Genomic DNA, 23,587 nt, shown 5'->3' with positions numbered 1-23,587 from the left:
AGCCACCCAGGGGTCCCTAAACCACATATTCTTAATCTATATAGAGAATACATATTATTTGAAGTGACAAGGTAGAAAATAAGAGGCAAAATACTAGAAAAAGATGAACAAAGGATGCTTTTAGCCTCTTACTAATGGCTTTAAAGAACTCTAAATACAGCATTAATTTCTATATTTGCCATCATACATTATATTTGTTTCAAGAAGTTATACATTTGAGTGTCCCAGTATACACTAATACATTAAGGAGGGAAGTGTAACTCTTGTTTGGACATTTGTCAGTATTTAAAAGACAGTGTCATATAAGCAGACCCCCAAGTAGTAGCAGCTCAGGTCTGCTATACACTATGACATATGCTGAATAGAAGAAATTTAATTTTTTTATCCACTTTAAGATTTCAACTGATGGGTGTATATCTTGAAAGATTATGTTTTTATTAGAAAAAAATAAATTTTGAAATTCTATCATAATATTTGGAAAAGTTGGATATCCTTTGTGTTCTTGCCAATTCTCAATGCCTTATTCATTTTGAACAATGGACTTTGGATCCATTTTGTTTATAATACTATTACCATTAAGCAACTTTGCATTAAAGAGTAGGCAAGAAAAATGTTCATAGAGGCAAATATTAAATGCAATATTTCGTATCTTATTATAGATGGTTCTGAAGGAATACTTACAAAAAAGGACTCTGCAATCAATAACACTGAAGGGAATGCATAATTACTGACATAGAACAAACGTCCTTGGCCCAAAGGTTACATCAAGGACATTCTTTTTGATGGGATCTTTGTACCTACAGCCAATGGCTCAGCAGTCATTGTCTGGAAATTAGTATACTGGGGCCCTTTTCTCACTTACTATTCTCACTTTTCATAAACTAAAAACCATGATCCACCCACTAACTGACCCTGTCTTGGATCTCCCACTTTCTTTGGTATGTTAAACCATTTTCTTCCATCATCTAATTTTATCGTGAGTTTACCAGACCATATTCTTTCTGCATCCTTACTTTAACCTCACCTCATTTTTTCAATTCTAATTGTTTTTCTTTGTTTCATTTCTTCCCTTTTTGGGTTTTCATGCCCTGCTCCTTAATTTATGCCCTAGCTTCTCTACAGAGCTTGTTATATATTATTTTCTAGAAGGATGTCAGGGAAAATTGTTAGTATCAGAGTCTCTCGAAATAGAGGATTAATGAACATCCTGATCCTCTCTTCTGAAGACAGACGGGTGTTTTCATCAAGCTTGAAAGTTTGCACTAAACTGCCTATGAATGCGTGTCATTGATGATATTTGATTAGGGGAGAGATATGTGAGATTAAAAAAATATTGGAAATATTGACTGGGCAAAGTTCTAGGTTATCCTACCTTTACCACTTTGCCAATGTCCTACATGTTAGAATGTGGACTTCTGTGAACTGCATCACCCAGGCTCTGTCATCTTCGCTTCAAGTTGAATTGAATCCATGGGATTGCCAGATTGGTGAATGGAGGAAGATGTTGGAATATTTGTTTATTTCCCATCCCTCAGGCCCGACCACAGTGGTTTGGCAGGTGGCTGAGCTCTTCCACTGAATGATCACTGTTCTTGTTGCATGGTTCTTTTCCCTAGGCTATAGCTTTTACCAGGTTGTGATAACAGACCTGGGAAAATACAATCCATCATCATCAGTCCATTGGCCATGCCCACACCATTGTAAATAATTCATTTATTAAATTTTTTTCAGTTATAATTTAAAAATGTGTTCTTTGTTCACTTCAGGAAACCTGACTGACACAAAAGAGATTAGAAGAGATTGAAAACAATGAAAAGGTTGGAAAAAATTTGCAGTATATCAAGTGTAAGGGAGTTTGAGCCTTTACTTGGTATAACGGCACCAAGAATAAGCAATGGGAGTCTTCAAATACATTAAAAAAGAAAAAGATGACAAAATTTAATGTCTTATTTGATATGCTGTGTACTTTAAATTTTTAGGAGATTAAATTTCCAAACTTAGTCAGTCATACAGTGACAACTATTTGGGTATTTTCCTCCAAACAATATATAAATTATTTATACTAAAAAAAAAAAGAAAAAAAAAGTAATGTTCAACTTACTCTTTGTATTGATTTATTCATAATAATAATCATTGAATTTGGTGGTTGTATTCTATGAACTTTAGAAAATATTGCTAAAGTTTTTATAGTAATTTTTAAATAGTAAATTTTATAATAATATAATATTTGTAATAATATAAATATAGATGCATAATATAATATAAATAATATAATAATATTTATAATAATATAATACAGGGATTTCTGTATATAAAGTAATGTTTTAAAATAACATATAATTCTTAAAGTAAATCTTGGAGGAAATATAAGAAAAAAGAGAGAAAGAGAGAGAGAGAACATCTCTAGTGAAATTTCTACTTTAACCCATTAGGCAAAGTCATGCTGAATCTGCCATTATCCCAATATTATATCCTTCCCATAGCATCAATTATGACATTTTAACTCTACAAAAGATGGATACTGCAATGTAATTGGTGCATTTTGTTAAGTATCTAAACTAAAAATTCTACAAAATTAGAATGATATTATCCAGGAATACACTTGTTTAGCATGATGAATGCTATCCAAAAAAAAAAAAAAAAAAGAATAATCAAGAGTATTGTAATAGAATAACTCTCATTGTGAGGCAGTGGTTAAGGCAAAAGCATTCCACATTGCTACCTATTCTATTTGTCATTATTACTAGGAACATTGATAGGATAGCATCCAGTATGACTAAAAAGGAAAACCTCCACAAAGAATATTTCTTTGATGTATTTTTTGCAAAATACCAACTTCTTTATTCTAATAGATATAGTCTATAAGATAAAAATTAAGAGCCTAATACTTGAGTGAAATGCTGGCAACAGTATAATAAATAAAGCTGTTATCCAGAATAGACTTAACTGCAGAAAGCAGCTTTAAAATAGGCTTTAAATACATAATAAATACCTGTTAAACTGCAGCTCACAGAATAGGTCTGTTTTTTTCAGTCTTTTTTTGTTTGTTTTTGGTTTTGGTTTTGTTTTTCAGTCTTATTTTATATGACTATTGAATACCTATAAATGAAAAGTTCCTTAATTTTATTTTACACATTTCTCTTTTAATTAAGCAAGTGCAGTCTTACATATGATAATCGGTAATATTATTTTTCTCTTAAAAAGGACAGCCATTGTTATTTTGAGAAAATATTGACAACTATTTCCATAAACAGTCACATCTCAGTGAATTTGTTAAATGTTTCCCTCATGCCATCACATTCCATGTTTATATTTATATGGACTTATTTATTGTTATAAACTTATGAATTATATATGAACACACACAAATCTTGTGTATAATAGATATATTACAAATGTACATATATGTAATATATGAATGCATGTACACATATATACATACATATTTACAAAGTAAAAATAAGTAAAAACACAGACAACCAAAGATAAGCAATTTTATTTTTCTCATTCTGAATCAGGAAAGTTTCTTATATCAGAATATATGATGATTTGGCTTAGAACATCTCATTTAGTCTCAGTGTGGGCTGAATTCTTCATCTGTTTATGGAAAAGGAAACATGATATTCATTTATTTATATTTATCATTTAGCAGTTAATATATGGCATTTTTTTTTCATAGAAGCTTAAGCAAATAGTCAACTTATTGGAGCGGTTTAAGTCCTCAAGAAGAAAATAAGGCGTACTGCCAAGTTGTAAGCTGAGCTCCTAGAAAGGCAACATAAAAACATCTTGTTTGTTTGTGTGTGTGTTTTTTTTTGTTTTTTTGCTTACTTTTGTTTGCTTGATTTTCACTGACATTATTTTTTGTATAATCACCATCTCTTAGAGAATAGAATGTTGGATTTACTACCCAACGTGTTAGATATGTAGGACTGGATTTCCCCTTGTTAACGTAAGTGGGTGTTTTAACTTTATTTTCTCTAGAACAAATACTCTGGAGGTTGCATTTGATGCTATTTAGGAAATAAATATGTTTGCCAAATGAGCAGCCCCGGAGTGGGCCTTTAAGGCTAAGAGTGACAGTCCTGTCCTTTAAGCCAATTTCAAGCAAGGGATTAAATCAAACAGATGGTCACTTTGGGCAAATGGACTAATTTCGTCATCTTGTCCTTTTCTACATTTTCTGTACATTCAGCTGTGTGCCATGTTTCTTCTGAAATAAGAGTTCACCTTTTTGATCTCCATAAATGTATACCAATTATCTGATGACAGAGATTTTCTGGTGGGTAGTCACTACAAGCTTAGAGATAGCAAATGTGCGCAATACTTAAATTGCCCCATGTCTGAAAATATGAAGTAATTTCAATCAAGTAATTAAATGAACTGACTTTCAGGGTGCCTGGGTGACTCAGTTGGTTAAGCATCTGACTCTTGGTTTCAGCTCAGGTCATGATCTTTGGGTTCTGGGATGGAGCCCTAAGTCAGGCACTGTGCTCAGCATGGAGTCTGTTTGTCCTTTCACACCCTTCTGCCCCATGCACTTTCACATGGAACTTATGAAATTAGTCTTATTGCTTTATATACTTGTATTGCTTTGCTAAGGCTATCATTCAATGTACTACAAGCTGGGTGGCTTAAACAACAGTTTATTTTCTGGAAGCCAGAAGTCCAGACCAAGGTGGTGGTACACTTGGATTCTCCTGAGGCCTCTCTCCTTGGCCGGTAGATGGGCTTCTTCTTGCTATGTCATCACAAGACCTTTCCCCTGTATGTGTACTCCCCTAGTGTTTCTGTTTCTCTCTTCTTATAAGGACACTGCTCATATTGAATTAGGACCCCACTTTTACCTATCTCCAAAAGCAGTCATCTTGGGGAGTAGGGCTTCAGCATATGAATTTGGAAAAGAAGGAAACAATTTAGTCTATTACAATACTTAACCTATAAGGCTGGCTTCCTTGAAAGCAGCACTAGTAGGTAAAATGTAAAGAACTCAGCAGCCAGAGTCTGATTTAGATTAAAATACCAGTACTTCATTTACCAGTTTTTAATCCCCCTTTTAGTCAAGGTATTAAACTGTCCAAATCTTAGCTTTTTTGTCTATTAAGTGAGATCTACCTACTACTATGCAATAAAATGATGCATATTAAATAAAACAAGGTATATAAAGTAGATCTACTACTACAGGGTTTCACAATCTCAGAACTATTAATATCTGGGCCTGATCATTCTTTGTTGTGGGGCCACCTACTGAAAACCACTGCCAACTCCCTGGTACTAGAATTCTTAACAAATGTCAGCTATAAGTTACTTACTGAATAATTAAAAGACTAAATAATAATAATAATAATAATAATAATAATAATAATAATAATTAAAAGACTATGCAACATTAGAGGTGTTAAGAAAATTCTTACAATAATTCCACTTTTTGTGTATAAACTAATTGAATCTCTGGTGGACTGAGATTTTTTAAATGATAATTATCTTTTTGAGTCCATATTTAATGATACAACTATTTTCTTTGCATCTAAGGAAATTTGAATGGAAACTTTCTCGAAGTTACAACTTTTTCTGCCAATTTTCATTTTAAGATTTCCAAACATACACATATGTTGAAAGATTGTTGTAATCACCCATCACCAGGATTCACCTGATTAACATTATACCACATTTTTTTAAATCTTTCTGGAATGATTTTATACAGCCAAAGAGGGGAGGTGGGAATAGTTAGTGTAAATAATTCAGATATGATTCGTTCTGGTAAAGTGTCCTTTGCATCTTTCTATCCTGTTCCACTTATCATCCTAGCAGTAGGGTTCATGTCCATAGGAGTACACAGACAATTCAGTTTCAGTGCTTACATCAAAAGTATACACATATGGATTTTTCTTGAGTTTTTGCTTACTTTATAGGCATAGTATCTACTCTGAGATGGATTTCTGGTTAGATCCTACAGTGATAGTCATTAGTGGTTTAAAGTGTCACCTGTTTGGAGGAGTCTCATCTTATTGCTTTTATTTCTATTTTCTCTGTGTCATAGTGCATTCTCTGAGCACATTTGGCCCAGCTGAATAAAAACAACAAATTGTATTTGAACTTTTGAGTTCAAAAGTTTTGAGTTTTTCAGTTACTCCTGAATGAGGAATATGCCAAATATTAATTCTTGGTCATGAAAATCTAATCTATAAAAAGTATTTATTACTGGACTTATAGTACCTTTTTTCATTAATGAACAGTTTCTCAGAATTTCTAAAAGTAGATCTGAAAATAAATATGGAGAAACATTGTAAAGCTCATGTAAATTAAGGAATTTCCATTTTCTTTATTTATAGTTTTTGAAAAAATTTTGAAAGAAAACTCTATCACATTTTAAAATTACTTAACGTTAAATCACCAACCAACAAATTTATCATATCCCATGTGCCTGATAGGACCCTGGAATCTCTTGAATGAAAAATTCACACTTGTGATGCTTAATCTACTATTTACATTTAAATTTAGTCCTATAATGAAAGTATAATCATGAAATAATTTTAACCTGCAACTAAACAGTTTTTTGGCTGTTAAATCTGCCTAATGCATTGTTGTCTGTCACATTATTTTCCTCCATCACTTTCCCAGCTCATCTTGCATGTAAAGATACTCATAAAATCTCAGTGACTAAAATAGTTTATAGTAGGCTTAGAGTCACTCTTTCTCCAGGTAGATAAACATTTCATCCTGGATATATAATTTAATCAATTTGGAGGTGGGAGAAAGCAGTACAATGACCTGTAGATTTAAGGATTTAAGTTGGGAACAACTGGATGGATATATATATATATTTTTCTAAAATATTGGATGGTATTTGTTTCTGGTGAAGCAGACATTACTCGTGAGCAGGATTGCATTCTTCCCAGTGGTCAAATCAGGTTAACTCTGAGCAAAGTAAACTCCTGCGCCAGACCCTGCATTCTCTTATCTGGTAATAAAGAACCTTGCTGGCCTGACAGGTTGTCACAGCAATTATTCACATGAAGTTCTGTAGCAGTTGTATCTGTCAGCCCATGTAGTATTGAATATTTTAACTGGCAGTCTTCCAAGACTGAACATTAATCTTACCATCTCCTATTACAGTCCCTAATCAAGATATTCCAGGGGTGATTGCACTAACATTGTTTGAAGACTACATCTACTGGACTGATGGGAAAACCAAGTCACTCAGCCGTGCCCATAAAACCTCGGGAGCAGACAGACTGTCACTGATTAACTCATGGCATGCCATCACAGATATCCAGGTGTATCATTCTTATAGACAACCTGATGGTAATTATTCTTTCCATGATTTCCATAAACGCATCAACATCTTTAGTAACATTCCATTTTTGTTTCTTCCATGGTTAAGTGTAAATTAAGCTTTAAGAAAGAGTACCAGATTTCATTATTTAGCACAACTGTATAGGGTGAAATCAGTTGATTTCAAGTATGTCTATTAAGGAATGTGAATACATCTCTTAAGGAATATGAAGCTCAATGATAGTACAGAGAATTATTAATTTGTTGAGATATTATGTTGAAGTGACAATAATACCTGTAGTTGGAGAAGTAGAGAATGCATTCTTGAAATGACTTATTTACATAATAGTTATAGGATCCTTACTTTCTGGAATGCTGGGTGAAAGGAATTATGTTTATGTATCTCTGGGGCTCTACAAATGATAAATATATCCAGTTTATTTAAGCATATGTCTAGTAGGAATTCTATCAGACCTTATGGAATAAAGTTTTGATTATTTTGCTTAAAACACTATTTGGCTTAGAAAACAGTCACTACACTATTAGTTGTAGATCATTGTTTCATTGTTTTATTTTACATTTATATTTCTAAACATATGTATGTCTTCATCCAAAATGCTTCTAGTCTACATTTTTCTGATGGACAATTTTTTTTCTACTAAAACACTTGTCTTGTGGAAATGCATCCTTAAAATTATTTAATGGTCAAATGAATGCCATTGGGCAACAGGTAGAATTTATAACCGAGTACAATTAATTATATGTATGATCTTGATGGCTTCTTGATTACAAAGTTCTACAAGTTATGAAGTTTAAATGGCCTGTCTCTAATCCCATATTACATTTGGGCCTTGATTTCTCTGTTTCTTTCTCATCTGTAGTTTCCAAACATCTCTGTATGATAAATAACGGAGGTTGCAGTCATCTGTGCCTTTTAGCCCCTGGAAAGACTCATACCTGTGCATGTCCCACCAACTTCTATCTTGCAGCTGACAATAGAACTTGCTTATCCAACTGCACAGCCAGTCAGGTGAGTAGAGGTCTAGATACCACGTTCTAAGATACATCATCAAGTTATTGTAAAGGCTTTGCTTGAATTTTATTGACTTAAACCATTTTTGAAGCATCATTTTTTTGTTGTTATTTAGCATAGCATGATGACCATTCCATACATTATATAGAGGATCACATAGTAAAGGAAAAGTAGTTGATCTATATTCTGAGAATGAGAACTTCGGAGATAGGAGATACAGATAGAAGCCAAAAGAGAAACAAAAACAATGCTGAAAACCACTTTTTACAAAGCCCCACACAGAATAATGGTTCAAATCACGAATGGATATAGCACAATCATCTGAAGAGATCTGACATATTTCAAGAAGGCACAGTGATTGTGGCATAGGGCAAAGACTAAGATATATACAGTTTAAACAAATAAACAAATCTTCCTAGATAATCTGCTTTGCCACCATCTCTGCTCCTCTCCCATTCCTCAGAGCAAGTGATAGGGAAAAGATGAATTGGACAAAAAGTAATTTTCTAGAGTTTTTTAATTGAAAAATTATATAATCTAAATAATTCCCTTCCAAAAGTTATTTTTTTCCAACATGTAATTGTTTCTACTAAAGATATTAAGATGTATACCCAATGGTAGGTAGTTACATGGACTTGATATTACTACTTTCAAATTTTGTATCATAGTCATATGAAATCCTAAGATTTGATTTTGTTATATTTGAGTCACTCTGTTATTTAAAATAAAATTGTCAAAGAAACTATGACTAAATGTGTTCCTAGAATTCTGTGTTTTGAATCTGCTGGTTTTCTAATTGGAGCAGTGACTTCATGGCAAAACGCTGAATTCCTCTTAGGGTGTGCTTATTTTCAGAATGAAGAAGCTAATACTAGCTCACCCAGCTTAAAGAACTGTACAGTGCAAAAAATCAGAGCACTTTGAGGCAGACAGTGTGTGTAGTGGTTGAGGGCACTCAACCACTCTGATTCTGAAACCAGTTTCACTTTGACTGTAACACCAACTGCTTTAAATTGGCTGAATAATCTTGGGTTTGTTACTTACCCTCATGATGCCTCAGTTTTCTCGCCTTTTAAATGGAAATACTAATATTTCCAGACCACTGTTATGGAGATTAAATGGGAGAAGTTCCTGGTACATAGTAAGTGTTGTTATTGCCCTTGTCCTGTAGTGCAATGAGAACACACTCAAGGGTGTTTGTGCAATTGGTGTGAGCTGCCATCAGGAGGTTCTGATGTATAATTGGAGGCACAGGTTGCAGTTTCTTCTTTCTTTACAAAGTGTATTGTTTTAATAATAATCCCCTAAGTATTTGTATAAATACAATGCATTATCTATAGAGAACTAGAAATTTAAGTCTCTGTAAGAGGCAAAATAAGCAAACTATTCACAGAGAGAAAATTTAAGGGAGAAATCTCAGGTTGTTAAAACTTTTTAAATACAATTTCAGTTAGTACTGTTTAGTTTAGACCAATTTCTGGTTTAAACTTCAGAATATCCCGAAATAACCTCCAGCCCCTTATTCTGGAGTGGCCCAAGAGTCACTCTGTTGGGGCCTAACACTGTGGCCTTACGTGACTTAGTAGAAATGATGATGACTATCTAAGCCACATACAAGCTGCTAAACCTCAGTAGCCAAACAGAAAAGGACACTTGATACACAGAACATCTCAAAAAATCAGCTTTCCTTAATAGCAAAGGGAATAAAACATTTCAAAGTTTATATAAGAAAACCTATAATTATATTTAGTCAATGCCAAAAAACAATCAGACCAATTAAATGAATACCTAAATCCACTCCCTAAAAATATTATTCATATAATTAAATTATTTCCCAAGTTAGTATCACTGATGATATGATTAAAATATATAGATAGAACTTTTAAAAACCCCAATAGTTTTTTTTTTTTACATGAAGTTGTTTTTAATTTTAAAAATTCAACAATAGTGAGAACAGCAACAACAACACAAATTGTGGATCAGATATTTTTGTTGTCAGCAGTACTTCCTGAAGAAAAGAGTTATCACTTCATTTGTTTCATTTTTATGAAAAAGTTAATGAAGAACAGTTAATGCAATTCGTTAGTGGTTATTCCAGTAAGTCTTAGGGCTTATGCAACCAACCATTTGCTGCTGATTTTTTCCTAATGTAGTGAGAGAAAAGACTAGCTACTCTACAATTCTTAGAGAGAAGCCACTACATAGAAACACAATTTTAAGTGAGGTTTGAAATGGAAGCAAATAATCCAAATATTTCAGAATCCTATCATTAAGCATTCTGATAAAAATGTTACATTTTAAAGTTATCTTACTAAGGGATTTTTTTAATTTTTTAGAGTCTAATTAATGCAGCCAACAATATATCCCCTGAATACCACTGACTTTTAGAAAAACGAACTAGGGGTGGTGGAAGGGGAGGAGGGCGGGGGGTGGGGGGTGAATGGGTGACGGGCACTAAGGGGGGCACTTGACGGGATGAGCACTGGGTGTTATTCTGTATGTTGGCAAATTGAACACCAATAAAAAATAAATTTATTTAAAAAAAAGATACAGCATAGGGAATATAGTCAGAGGTATTGTAATAGCATTGTATGGTGACAGATGGTAGCTACATCTGTGGTGAGCATAACAAAACATATAGACTTGTTAAATCACTATGTTGTACACCTGAGACTATTGTAACACTGTATGTCAACTATACTCAAATACAAAATTTTTAAATAAAAAATAAATAAATAAAAATAAAATAGGCAAATCACACCAATAAGAATTCTATTAGAATTGAAAATGAACATGAAAATTGGGTAAAAAAATAAGATCAAATCCAATTCTTATAGCACTTATCACTTCAAATATTAAAGCTAATTCATTTTTATTTTCTAATAAAAGTGAATTTAAAAATGACTACTTAGTTTTTAAATGGAGACTTTTTCTGTTGCAAGTAAACCTCACTTGTGTATGCAGATTTTGCATTTTATACCTGTATCCATTTTAACAGACATGTATTTAGTAGTTTTTTTATAGCTGCTTCTTGTGGGTGATAATTGCAGTTTGCAATTTATTTTATGAAGATATTAGTCTTAGAGAACATTTACCATGAAGAATGTTTTATACTTATAGTTAGCATTTATCTTTTTTAAGTTACTGTATTTAAGTATGAAAAAATGAAGCCCAGACACAAAATAGAAGAAATCTTCCTTTGAGAGTAATGAATAAAATGTTGATTAGCATAAAAAGCAACATAATAAGTGTATTTTACCCCGGCCTTCTCTTAGCTCAAAACTTTTATGTTCTTATTAAAAATGAAATGGCAAGCACAATCGTCATGTCTTATATAATTCCAACAGTTGGTGTTTATTTAAATCAGGCATATGTAGTGAGTTTAAAATATGTATTTTAGATATTTTTCAAATCTTGATTGGGAAGGCTTTGAATATACTCAGGAGACATGAAATCCTCTTGCTAATGTACTTTGATATACTGTAATGACTGGAAATGTTTAATGTTCAGGGCAATTGCTTTCAGAGTTAGCCTGATATCCCCAGACAGTCACTATCTATAAAGGTAATATTTTTCCTGTGGTAATTTATAAAACCACCACAGATATGACCACAGGCTAAGCAAAAACGGGAAAATCAGTTGAACAGTCAGATCTTCCACTGGATTCACAGTGCTCTATTCCCTTCCATATTGCTACTAGGGAAAAAAAAATCTCTTATTTAAGAAAATAATGTAGATCTGCCTTGAATCAACTTCATGGTATTCAGAGAGGTTCAGCAAAAGCTAGCGTAAAATTTTCTCTTACTTGAAACTAATAGTATTTTAAAAATGAACAAACTTTTAGCTCACTAATCCATCTCATTAGGGAAAGTTGAACCTAGGCTATATTCTTTTGTGTTGTATCTGTCTGGCATACAGCGTCCAAAATGAATGTCACCTTGCTTTCAGGCCATTCAAATAGAAATTGCAACAGAAACACTTCAAGAAGAAAATTAATAAATTGTAGAAAGTTGTCAAACTACTATTTTCAATTCCAGATGAATTTTGTGATATATGCTTTTCACTGAATTTCTGTTGAAATAAAGAAGAAAATAATTTGATAGTGCTAGAAGAAACTTACTAAACTTTATCTATTGCTTGGTTTTAATAAAATAAAATTTTAATGGCAATTGTTTTAGATGTATGTACTCTCTATTTGTAAAGTGTGATTTTCCTTAGTTTATTTTGTGAGAATAAGCTTAAAACTGAAAGTAGTTAATTTGTGGTCTGAGATCCACTAGGGTATAAATTTCCTGGGTTTTCTTGGTCTCTACGTACATTAGGTCAATAGTGTAGTTAAGTAAGAACAATAATTCTGTGCTCTGTTTCAGGAGAAGAATTTGAATTCAGATTACCTTTCTTATAAAAAATGCAATAATATAACCTTCTGGAACATTTTTCTAGCAACATGTTACATGTATGGTAAATAGCTTATAAGTAATTACTACCATATAACATTTTCAACTAGTTTCTCTATTGTTAATTTTCCACTTGAGGGTTTATTCCAAAAGAAAAGAGAGAAAGAGAAAAAAATTTCCTACTTCTGTAAGTAATAGATTTTTTTCTTACAATTTTTAACTATTTAAATGAAAAAGATGATAGAACAAACACAACACATTAATAGGGGTGCCTGAGTGGCTCAGTCCATTAAGCTTCTGACTCTTGGTTTCAGCTCAGGTCATGATCTCAGGATCCTGGGATTGAGCCCCAGGTCAGGCTCCCTGCTAAGCAAGGAGTCTGCTTCCTCCCTTCTGCTCATTCTCTTTCTAAAATAAATAAATAAATAAATAACTCTTTAAAAAAAAGAACACACACTAATAAATCTGTCAGTGAATAGGTTTTTGGATAATCTTGAGAATAAGTTTTATTACAGCAATTTTCTTTGGTGTTTTATTTAAAAATATATATAATATTCAAAAATAATATTCAGCAAAAAAATCTGTGGCAGCCTTATTTTTTAAACTCTTTTATATGCAAATGTTCATTTTGAATTAGAGATAACTATTATTTGCTAGGTTCTCTGCTAGGCTTTGTAGGGGAGGGTATACTATAGGTTGGTAAGTCATTGACCATGATAGCATTAACATTTCTTGAATGGACTAACTTTAGGCAGTTTATTCCTGACAATAGGCCCCTGAGTCCCTTTTCTTAGAGCACTTATTTTAGAAAACTTGCAATTGTGAATTATTCTCTGCCCCTTTGAGATGTAAATTTTCTCCAGCTCTTACATTTTGCAGCCTAGGAATATCCTCCTCAAGGATCTGGAACCATCCCCCAGAAATTTAATCATCAAGGAAAGGTAGTCCATGGGACACCTGGGTGGCTCAGTGATTGAGCATCTGCCTTTGGCCCAGGTTGTGGTTCTAGGGTTTTAGGGATCAAGTTCCACATCAGGCTCCCCATAGGGAGCCTGCTTCTTCCTCTGCCTAGATCTCTGCCTCCCTCTCTGTGTCTCCCATGAATGAATAAATAAAATCTTAAAGAAGAAGGAAGAAAAAGAAAGGTAGTATATGCTTGTCTTAGACTCCATGGGAAGGTTGGAGCTCAGCTTTGGTAAGTATCACCTGGCAAATACGAATGGCCTAATCATATTGGCCAACATCCTCCATACTTTTCCATTAGTTTACACCAGAGCTTAAAACAACCCCTGCCTTTTGTTTCAGTGGAATTCAGTTCAATCTCTCTCCCCTATTGTGGTAGTTTTAAATAAATTCTTCCTTGCCTTTTTAACTGTCCAGTGCAATTTTTGTACCTGTTTTTTTTTAGTTATGATGATTTATCTTACTTATTGCAAAAGACCATGTATATTTATTAAGAATTCTGAAAACTGAAAATAACTGTACTGCTTTTAACTGCTTTAAAGAAGTATTCTTAAAATTTATGTGGGCAGATATTCATTATGGCTAAAGGCATTATGTTCAGACAGTTCCATGGAATCACAGCCTGACAGTACCGGAAAGGATCATCCAGATTATCTTTAACTCCTCATTTTAGTAGCTAAGGAATACAGATAGGGAGATGTTAATCAAATTGGCTAAGATTCCTAAGAAAGTGCAATTCAATTAACTTAATTCAAATTAGCTAAATTAATTCAACTTTTCAATGAATTCAGGATACCTTTTCCTGAGATTTCGGCTAATTTTTTTAGCCATATTCAGCATTTGGCAAGCTTTCTGTAGAGGTTCAGATAATAAATATTTTAAATTTGCTGGCCACATGGTCTCTGTAGCAACTACATAACTGTTGTGGTGGTGCAAGAGCAACCATAGATCATATGTAAATGGGTAAGCTTGCCTGTGCTCAGAAAGCCCAGGAGATTTTCCTGAACAATATGCTTTCCTGGCAGATCATTTTGCTACTTGTCGTGCATTTATTCCCTATTGTGGAATTCTCTAAGACCACCACAGTTCAAATTTGCAGCAAGAGAGTAGGCTAGGCTGCTCTGCCCTGGTGAGTTTTTAAATATCCATTTTATATAAAGGTAGGGTTCTTCAACCTTTTTTTTTTTCCTTTTTTTTCTTTTTTCAAGTTTCGATGCAAAACTGACAAATGTATTCCATTCTGGTGGAAATGTGACACTGTGGATGATTGTGGCGATGGATCTGATGAACCTGATGACTGTCGTGAGTACATTGGTGAATGTGGGAATTTAGAATTTAGAGCTCCTAATATCCCAGAACTTGAAAGCTGAAGTGTGACCTTTTGCTTTTACAAAATCTTTAAGTATACATCAGAAATTGTTACATTGTCTTGAGTATGTCTCTGTTAATTATTACATTTAGAATGATGTAATCAGCAATTTGTCTTGAAGTTTCATTTGTCTTGAATTTTCTTACTAGAAGAAAAATTACACTCATGCAATGATCAGTATAATGACAATCAGCATGATTTTGACTGGATATATCACCATATTAGAAGTAAAAATGGGCAAGTTTTCAGAATGCCACTCATAACTAAAATCTTACTGTTAAAGGATTAATCTTTCAACTATTTATCAGTTTTACAGTACTGGAAATTCCTTAAAAGTGAGATTTTTTTTCAATATGAATCATTAGTTTGTTCTACTAATCATTCCTATACTCTTAGGAATTGCCTTAAAATGACTGCCAATTATATTTGGACTCAAACTGTGATTGGCATGGTTAGGTACCCTATACATATATATACATATTTATGTATTATATAAAATGTATATTTTTATGACATCCTAAAAACTTGGGATGCCAGGGAATTCATGGTGCATCAGTTTAACCACATTTATTTTAAATGACATTATTGAAGTTTGCAAGTATGTGAATCTGGGATTAAATTTTCATACCTTTTCCATTATCTAAGATTCCTAAGAAAGTGCGATTCAATTAACTTAATTCAAATTAGCCAAATTAATTCAACTTTTTAGTGAATTCAGGATACCTTTTTCCTGATATTTCTGATGATATTTTAGCCATATTCGGCATTTGGCAAGCTTTCTGTAAGGGCTCAGATAATAAATAGTTTAAAGTTGCTGGCTATATATATATATATATATATATATATATATGGCCCGTGTGTATGTACATATATGTGTCTATACATTTAGCTATCTTTGGTAACTTTGGTTGTAATGGACAATCAGTATAACTATTTCTTGCTAGACTTTTATAGTTCATTCCATGGGCAACTCCAATACTGTACTGTCAAGTGAAGATGCTTATAGTCAATCGTGATAATTCTCTCAAATTTCAGTGGATAGTTGCCATGATTTGGCCTTGACAACTGAGTTCTAGATCCCTAGGCTTGCACTAAAGAGAGATAGTATACTCTCTTAAGTAAAAGCTAGTTACTTTCTGCTGTAGAACTTTCTACCACATAATTACAAAACTGCTCTAAACTTAGGGCCTCTAAATAGTTACTTAGATGAGATATATTCCATCTTCTGCACTACCAAGTATATAAAACATATGAAGTTGTTTCACATAGTTCATTTATAGCTTTGAAAGCAGCTAATAATATATTCAAGGAAAAGGAAAAAAGTTACAGAAGTCATCGCTTTCCTAATATTCTCTTTATGTTTTTGAAAGGTTCATTGGTCTTTGATTTTTTTAAATACAGTTTTTGTTTTCACCATGATAGACATGTACTATGCCTGTACTGTACTGTACTATGCCTGAGTTATTCTTTTTTAAAGTTATTGAATTAAAAGGACTATCAAAGTAACAAGAAATTATATTGTGACTAACTGAAAGTTAATCATTAAAAAAAGTTATTGATTTCCCTGCAATAAAGTAAACTTTTGACAATACAATAAATTAACAAATACAACTTATTTTGTACTTTATGGAAATAAAGAAGAACAAATATGTTAAATAAGCCCTGATAGTAAGATGACTTTTCCTGCCCATATTTACTCAAGTGTTCTCTGAGGAAATACCACCATAATGACCCGCAGACACAGTGTCTCCCAATGCTTTCCCTTCTAAACTATCTGCAGCTCCTGAGCTCTAACTTTAATCTTGCCTGGAATATCATGTTGTAACCGTACTGATATAAAAAATTAACCAAAGATTTAGTATAATAAGTTTTTCACATTTATACACTTTCAAAATAGATGATGAACAAATATAACCTTAATGTCTTTTGAGGGGAAACAAAGAGACATCTGGTATCTAAGAGTCTCTATATCATCCTTATCCTGGTTAAATACCAATACTACATGTTTTTATTGGTGACATTATCTCTGTGATCTTTCAATAAATGATCTTTTACTTGGAGTCGACAGGTTAACAGCACTGAACATCTGTAGGCATGAAACTTTACTTTAAGAGTTATGGTGAGGTGGAAAGTGATGTACAGGAGTCTGTGCAGCATTTAGAATTCATTTTTGAAGAGCCGCATCACCAAAATTTGTAGGTACTAAGTTACTGGTAATACTTATAATTTCACCTGAAAAGGCAGGGAAGCTTAATCCCGGGATGTTTCATATACTTGCAAACTTCAACAATGTTATTTAAATACATGTGGTTGAATTGATACATCACGAATTCTCTGGCATCCTAAATTTTTAATTACATTTTCTATGATGCTCTAGTACACCAAGGATCATTCTAAAGACACATTTAAAAGGTCAAATGGGCTTCCCAGCTATTTTCCAGGCATTGAAAGTCCTCTGAAAGCTATAACTCTTCTTATGAGAAGGTTGTTTGGGTGGCAAAGGAATATTCAAGAAAATCATATATGAAGCAACAGGAAATAGAGGAAATGCACATGTTCAGAGTGTGAGAAAATTAAGTATCATACAGTTTCAACATTTAGTGTGATTAAAAAATGTTATAGATTGAAGTTAAATGACATTTTAGAACTCACCTATGGAAGTCAAGCATAGATTGAGTTATTTTTTTAATATTAAGGAAATTTTTAATTAATATTATAGATATAAAAGAGTAATTTTCCAAAAAAGTTTAAAATATCACTTATTAATATTTGGTTGATTTATTCGAGCTACATACATTAGGATCATCAGTCAAAAGATAAATGTTTTAATACAAGCACCATAGTTTCTGAGACGACTTCAGAATCAGATCTGGATCTAATTTCCAAATCTGGCCCTTGAAACTTGTACATACTTGGGTGAGTTATTCATATCCATGAGACTTAGTTTCATCATTTATAAAGTGGTTATGGTGATATTGAGGTAAGAAGGTTATGATGAGATTCAATTAGTAGCTCTATGTGGAAGGACCTTACCTTGTTTCTGATAAAGAGTAGATATTCAATAGATCCTACTTTATTATGATGATTATTGTTATCGTTATTCCATATATAAACTCAAAAATGTGGCAAAATAATTATCACCTGGGATTTCTTCTGTTAATTTGTGAAATGTATTCTGGAGGCCATCTGAGTTGCTCATAGCTTAACAGTACCGTGCATCTGAATCCAAGAGCTATCTATGTGTAAGACATTCATGCTGTGCTCCAGGATATGTTTCATATAATGAAATAATAAATATCTGTAATGTCAGAAAAGCTCTATTTAAGAGGTCATGAATGAAGCTTGGCATTCGATGATACCTGTCTCTTTTCTCCCCTAGCTGAATTTAAATGTCAGCCAGGCCGGTTTCAGTGCGGCACTGGGCTCTGTGCTCTGCCTGCTTTCATCTGTGATGGAGAGAATGACTGTGGAGACAATTCGGATGAGCTCAACTGTGGTAGGTGATTACATTCTTAACCGAGAATATAAATCTAATTCTTACCTGATTTTGACTGCACTGATTTAAATTCAGACACAGTTTTCAGCACATATTTAACTGTTGTTGTTCTTTCCTTCTTTTAGACACACATGTCTGTCTGTCGGGTCAGTTCAAGTGTACAAAGAACCAAAAATGTATCCCAGTAAACCTCAGATGTAATGGACAAGATGACTGTGGGGATGAGGAAGATGAAAGGGACTGTCGTAAGTCACCTGAGAATGTTCTGTCTTGTTTTACTTCTGAGTCTCAATTGATGTTGGTCTAAAAATTTTTATCGTGTACCATACATCCACACAGTGTGGAAACACATAACAGCAATTGTGACAAAGACTTCCAAACTGGCACCTTTGGTTACTTAAGAAGCTCTCTATAAAGAGTATAGAGAACATTAAAACATGGATGGTCTTTTTAAAAAACAAAAAGATTTTATTCATTCATGAGAGAGAAAGAGCATGGGTGCACAATGGAGCACGCAAGCAGGGGGAGGGGCGGGGGGGGGGGGGGGATGTACAGGCAGGCTCCCTGCCCAGCTGGGAGCTCTACATGGGGCTTGATTTCAGGATATTGGGATCAGGACCCAGCCAAAGGCAGATGCTTAATCAACTGAGCCACCTAGGCACCCCATGTATGGTCTTTGCTTAAAAAGCCACCTGAAGAGAGACACCTGGGTAGTTCAGTGGTTGAGTATCTGCCTCCTGAGTCCAGGGGTCGAGTTCCCCATGAAGTCCCCCATCGAGTCCCATATCGAGTGCCCTATCAGGCTCCCTGTGAGGAGTCTGCTTCTCCCTCTATGTCTCTGTCATTCTCTATGTGTCTCTCATGAATGAATAAATGAAATCTTAAAAAAAAAGTACCCGAAGATTACAGCAACGTGAAACAACATGCATTCATTCGTATCATCCTTAAGAGAAGAAGCAAAATCAACATTATAGGTGACTATAGTGTTTTATTCATAAATTGATTTTTTTTTTTTTTTTGCCCACACTAAGCAGCCACGGGTAATTTTCTTCTACTGATTAATTAGTTACTTGAAATCAGCTCCATTAACAAGAGATTACTTTTTTTCTTCATAAAATACATGTTGAATGTATGATGAGAACATCTGAGCAAAATAACCTAACAAAATTGTGTTAAAAATTGTAAATAATACTCTATTTAATGTGTCTTAGCAAGCTACTTCAAAGAACAGTAGTAAAACATCTTCTATTCTTTTTATCTCTAATTTCCATCCCCCACCAATAAAATCAAACTAGATTAAATGGAAAGCAAAACAGTTTATGTCATATACATATAGGCACATAGGCAGACACGCATGCACACACACATATACACGAACACATACAGAATCTGAACAATAAAGTACCTGCCAAGTTCCAGGGTTTCAACAGAACTGCTGCCAACGTTTCTGTCTTGCTGAGGTTTTATTTTATTCCTCTAAAACTTTTATCAGTAAATAATGTGCAGTCACCCAGCAATTTGATTAAGATGGTGCATTCAGAATAAAGTCGGTACCAGTTCTTTATGGTTAGTCATTCTAGGAGCTGATCCATTAAACTGACTAGGATTTGTGATGCAGTTTACAGTCAGACATTCACGTCTTCCCTCAAAAACTCAACACAACTAGAGATTTCGATAAGTTGTTTGCTTTTTATTTCCTTATTCATGAATATCTTCTGATTTTAGTCTTTTTCTATTTATAGAAATGCATACGCATAAATTCTTACATTTATTTATCTGGTATAATTATTCTGAAAGGCTCTGAATTCTTTATTTTTAAAATTAATTTCAAAATACAGGTAATCAAGGTGGCCTTGTTTTGAAAACTCTGATTTTTTTATCCAATGCATCATTGCAGAAATATTTTTTTATTTATTTCTACTGAAAAGGATATTTGGAATATATTATAGATTATGCAAGTTAAAACTCTTCACCTTCAGAGATTTATTAATTAAAAGATAATACATTTCCAGTTGATTATCTTAAGCATTTGTTTGTCTAATTGGTTTTTAGATAAACTGTTCTTATTGAAAGCTACATTTTAATAGATGTTTTCTCCTTAAGCCGAAAACAGCTGTTCTCCAGACTATTTCCAGTGTAAAACTACTAAACATTGCATTTCCAAGCTGTGGGTTTGTGATGAGGATCCAGACTGTGCAGATGCATCAGATGAGGCCAACTGTGGTGAGTGTTTTGTGACCCTGAATGGTACCTATTGTATTTGTATCATCATCTGACATAGCCACAGTGAAAGGGATTTGAACACAATTCTAATGAAGCCAGGGTCTCCCATGAGAAAGTTTTGTCTCTGCGTTCACAGAGTTGTGTGACCTCAGATTAGCTATTTTATAAAAACAATCTCAGGTTAGCCATTTTTAACCAGAGAAGGATAAGGCAAAAGAATAATATTGCTGAAAATGACTCAAAACTATTTTGATGAAAAAGATGAATCTATAAGGTAGACTGAACTGTCTCTTCTTGTGGCAGAGCATGCACATGATATTAGTATTTAATGAACAGAAGCAATGAGACATTCATTATCTCAGTGTTGTTCACAGAGACAACAATTTTTTTACTTAAATACATGTGATTTTTCCATTTATTCAATGATTATTGGTCATTCATAAACATGGTAAAAAAAGAGAAAAGATAAAGTATCTGTTCTGTTTTAATAGATGACAATGATCACTTAAGTTAGCATTTGTTTCTGAAACATTGATCTTTTTACTTAAAATCAATACTTTTATTTACAAGAATTATTCCTTAATTAAAATTGTAGAAATGGAGAACATATTTATTTTGTTTAATGCATTTGATTCTATCTTGAAAATGTCAACCGGAAGACAGAAATGAAGAGTAGTTGTGATATGTAATTCATTTTATCAACATTTATTAAATACTAATAGAGGCATTTCGTAGGTAGACATACCAAACTTGGCATTGTTGGGGAAGCAAAAAATTATTTTATCTAGTAATTGATTAAGAAAAATAAAGATGGGGTGGCTCAGTGGCTCAGTCAGTTAAGTGTCTGACTCTTGATTTCAGCTCAGGTCACGATCTCAGAGTTGTGAGATCTAGTCCCGTGTCTGGCTCTGCAGTGTGTGTGGAGCCTACATGGAATTCTCTGTCTCCATTTCCCTCTGCCTCTCCCCTCTTCGAAGAAGGAAGGAAGGGAGGGAGAGACGGAGGGAAGGAGTGAGAGAGGAAGGGAGAATGGGAGAGAGAAAGAGAGAAAGGGAGAAGAAAGAAAAGAAAAGAAAAAAAGAAAAGAAAAGAAAAGAAAAGAAAAGAAAAGAAAAGAAAAGAAAAAAGGAAAGAAAAGAGAGAGAGAGAGAAAGAAAGAGAAAGAAAGAAGAAAGAGAGAGAGAGAGAAAGAAAGAAAGAAAGAGAAGAAAGAAAGAAAGAAAGAAAGAAAGAAAGAAAGAAAGAAAGAAAGAAAGAAAGAAAGAAAGAAAGACTAGGACTTCCAGGCTTCATAGACAAAATTGTGTTAAATTAATCTGCTATATTCCACAGCGCTCTGAGTTAACTCTTCTGAGGAAAAAGGAAATAATGAAAAACCTTTATGTTCTCTGAAATTCCATTTATGCTGAAAAAATTCATGAGCTATAATGTGTAATAATTGATCATCATGTATCTTTAAGTGTTTTTGCTACTACCGTCTTCCATATAACTGTGCCTTCAGAAGATGTGACCAAAACAGCTGACCACAGTATCATGAAACCCCATTTACCATTTTATGAAATTGGTATTCATAATCAATTCACAAAGCCTCAAAGTACAGTCATCACTGATTTGTTCATAACTATTATTAAAGACTTTTGCAGACTAGTCTGTACTACTCGCAGGTTTGCTTTGTTATCTCTAGCATTTTTTGTATACCAAAGAAAAATGGAATAATGATGTATATTAGCTAAATGAATACTTTTTCTGGAATATCTACAATTTGTTCTTCACTTAGATGTGCCTTAACTGTTAATTACATTATTCAACCTGATAATTATCAATAATTATAATCACAGTAAATCCTAATATTTATTTAATGTTTACCATATAGCCCAGGAAATTTGTCAAAGACTTTATAATCATTATTTCATATAATCTCTTTGCTGCCCCTATTTTATTGATGTAAATGAGTCCCAAGGAGACTGTGTGACTTATTGAAAATTCCACGGTTAGCAGGTGGTAGAACTGAGACTTCAATCAAGGGTTATTTCACACTAACACATCTATTCTGTGGACATAGCATAAAGCCACTTCATTCTTAAAAAAAAAAAAAAAAAAAAAGATTTTAAAAAATTATTTAAGAGAGAGCATATATGCAGTAGAGAAGGGAGAGGAACAAGCAGACTCTACTGAGTACAGACCATGGCTTGGGCTTTGATCCCAGGACCCCAAGATCATGGCCAGAGCTGAAACCAAGAGTCAGATACTGAATCAACTGAGCCACCCAGATGCCCCTAAAGCCAACTCATTCATTATGTGTTAAGGGAAAAATATTCAAATGTTTTCTGCTATAAAATTATATGGAATCATCCCAGTCATAGTCATTGTTATAAGTTCCAGAACAGTAAACACATACATACATACATACAGTAAGAGGAAGAAAAGAGGTGAGAAGGTTGCTATCTGATTTGCCTTAGACCCACTATAAAATTTTGTTTTGGACAGGCATTAATTTTTTTAATAAATTTTTAAAAGATTTTATTTATTTATTTATTTATTTACTTACTTACTTACTTTCTTACTTACTTACTTATTTTCTATTTATTTAGAGCTCAAATGCTCCAGCTAGTGGAGAGGGAGTGGGAGAGAGAGAATCCCAAGCAGACTCTGAGTTAAGCCCCTCTCCAGAGATTTGGGTGGGTGGGGAGGGTGTGCTCTGAGGTCTCAGGACTCTGAGATCATGACCTAAGGCAAATAAATTAAGAGTAAGCCCTTAACAGAATGAGTCAACCAGACACCGCAATTTGAAAAACTTCTACATCATAATTTAGTACAACATTTCTAAACTC

At 33.4% G+C, this 23,587-nt stretch overlaps 1 protein-coding gene across 1 annotated transcript in view; it reads left to right on the top strand.

The window, feature by feature from the left end:
• LRP1B (LDL receptor related protein 1B) overlaps positions 1–23,587 on the top strand; it is a 1,959,891-nt gene that overhangs the window by 1,756,847 nt on the left and 179,457 nt on the right. The window contains exons 61-66 of the mRNA XM_038565111.1: positions 7,117–7,305; positions 8,157–8,305; positions 14,877–14,970; positions 18,417–18,533; positions 18,659–18,778; positions 20,637–20,756. Coding sequence (XP_038421039.1) covers positions 7,117–7,305; positions 8,157–8,305; positions 14,877–14,970; positions 18,417–18,533; positions 18,659–18,778; positions 20,637–20,756 — 789 coding nt within the window. The remainder of the gene's footprint in view (positions 1–7,116; positions 7,306–8,156; positions 8,306–14,876; positions 14,971–18,416; positions 18,534–18,658; positions 18,779–20,636; positions 20,757–23,587) is intronic.

The sequence above is a fragment of the Canis lupus genome, chromosome 19 (assembly GCF_011100685.1).
Source record: "Canis lupus familiaris isolate Mischka breed German Shepherd chromosome 19, alternate assembly UU_Cfam_GSD_1.0, whole genome shotgun sequence".
NCBI lineage: Eukaryota > Metazoa > Chordata > Mammalia > Carnivora > Canidae > Canis > Canis lupus.
Note: the sequence above shows the minus strand (reverse complement) of the source record. Positions and strands in the feature narration are given on the sequence as shown.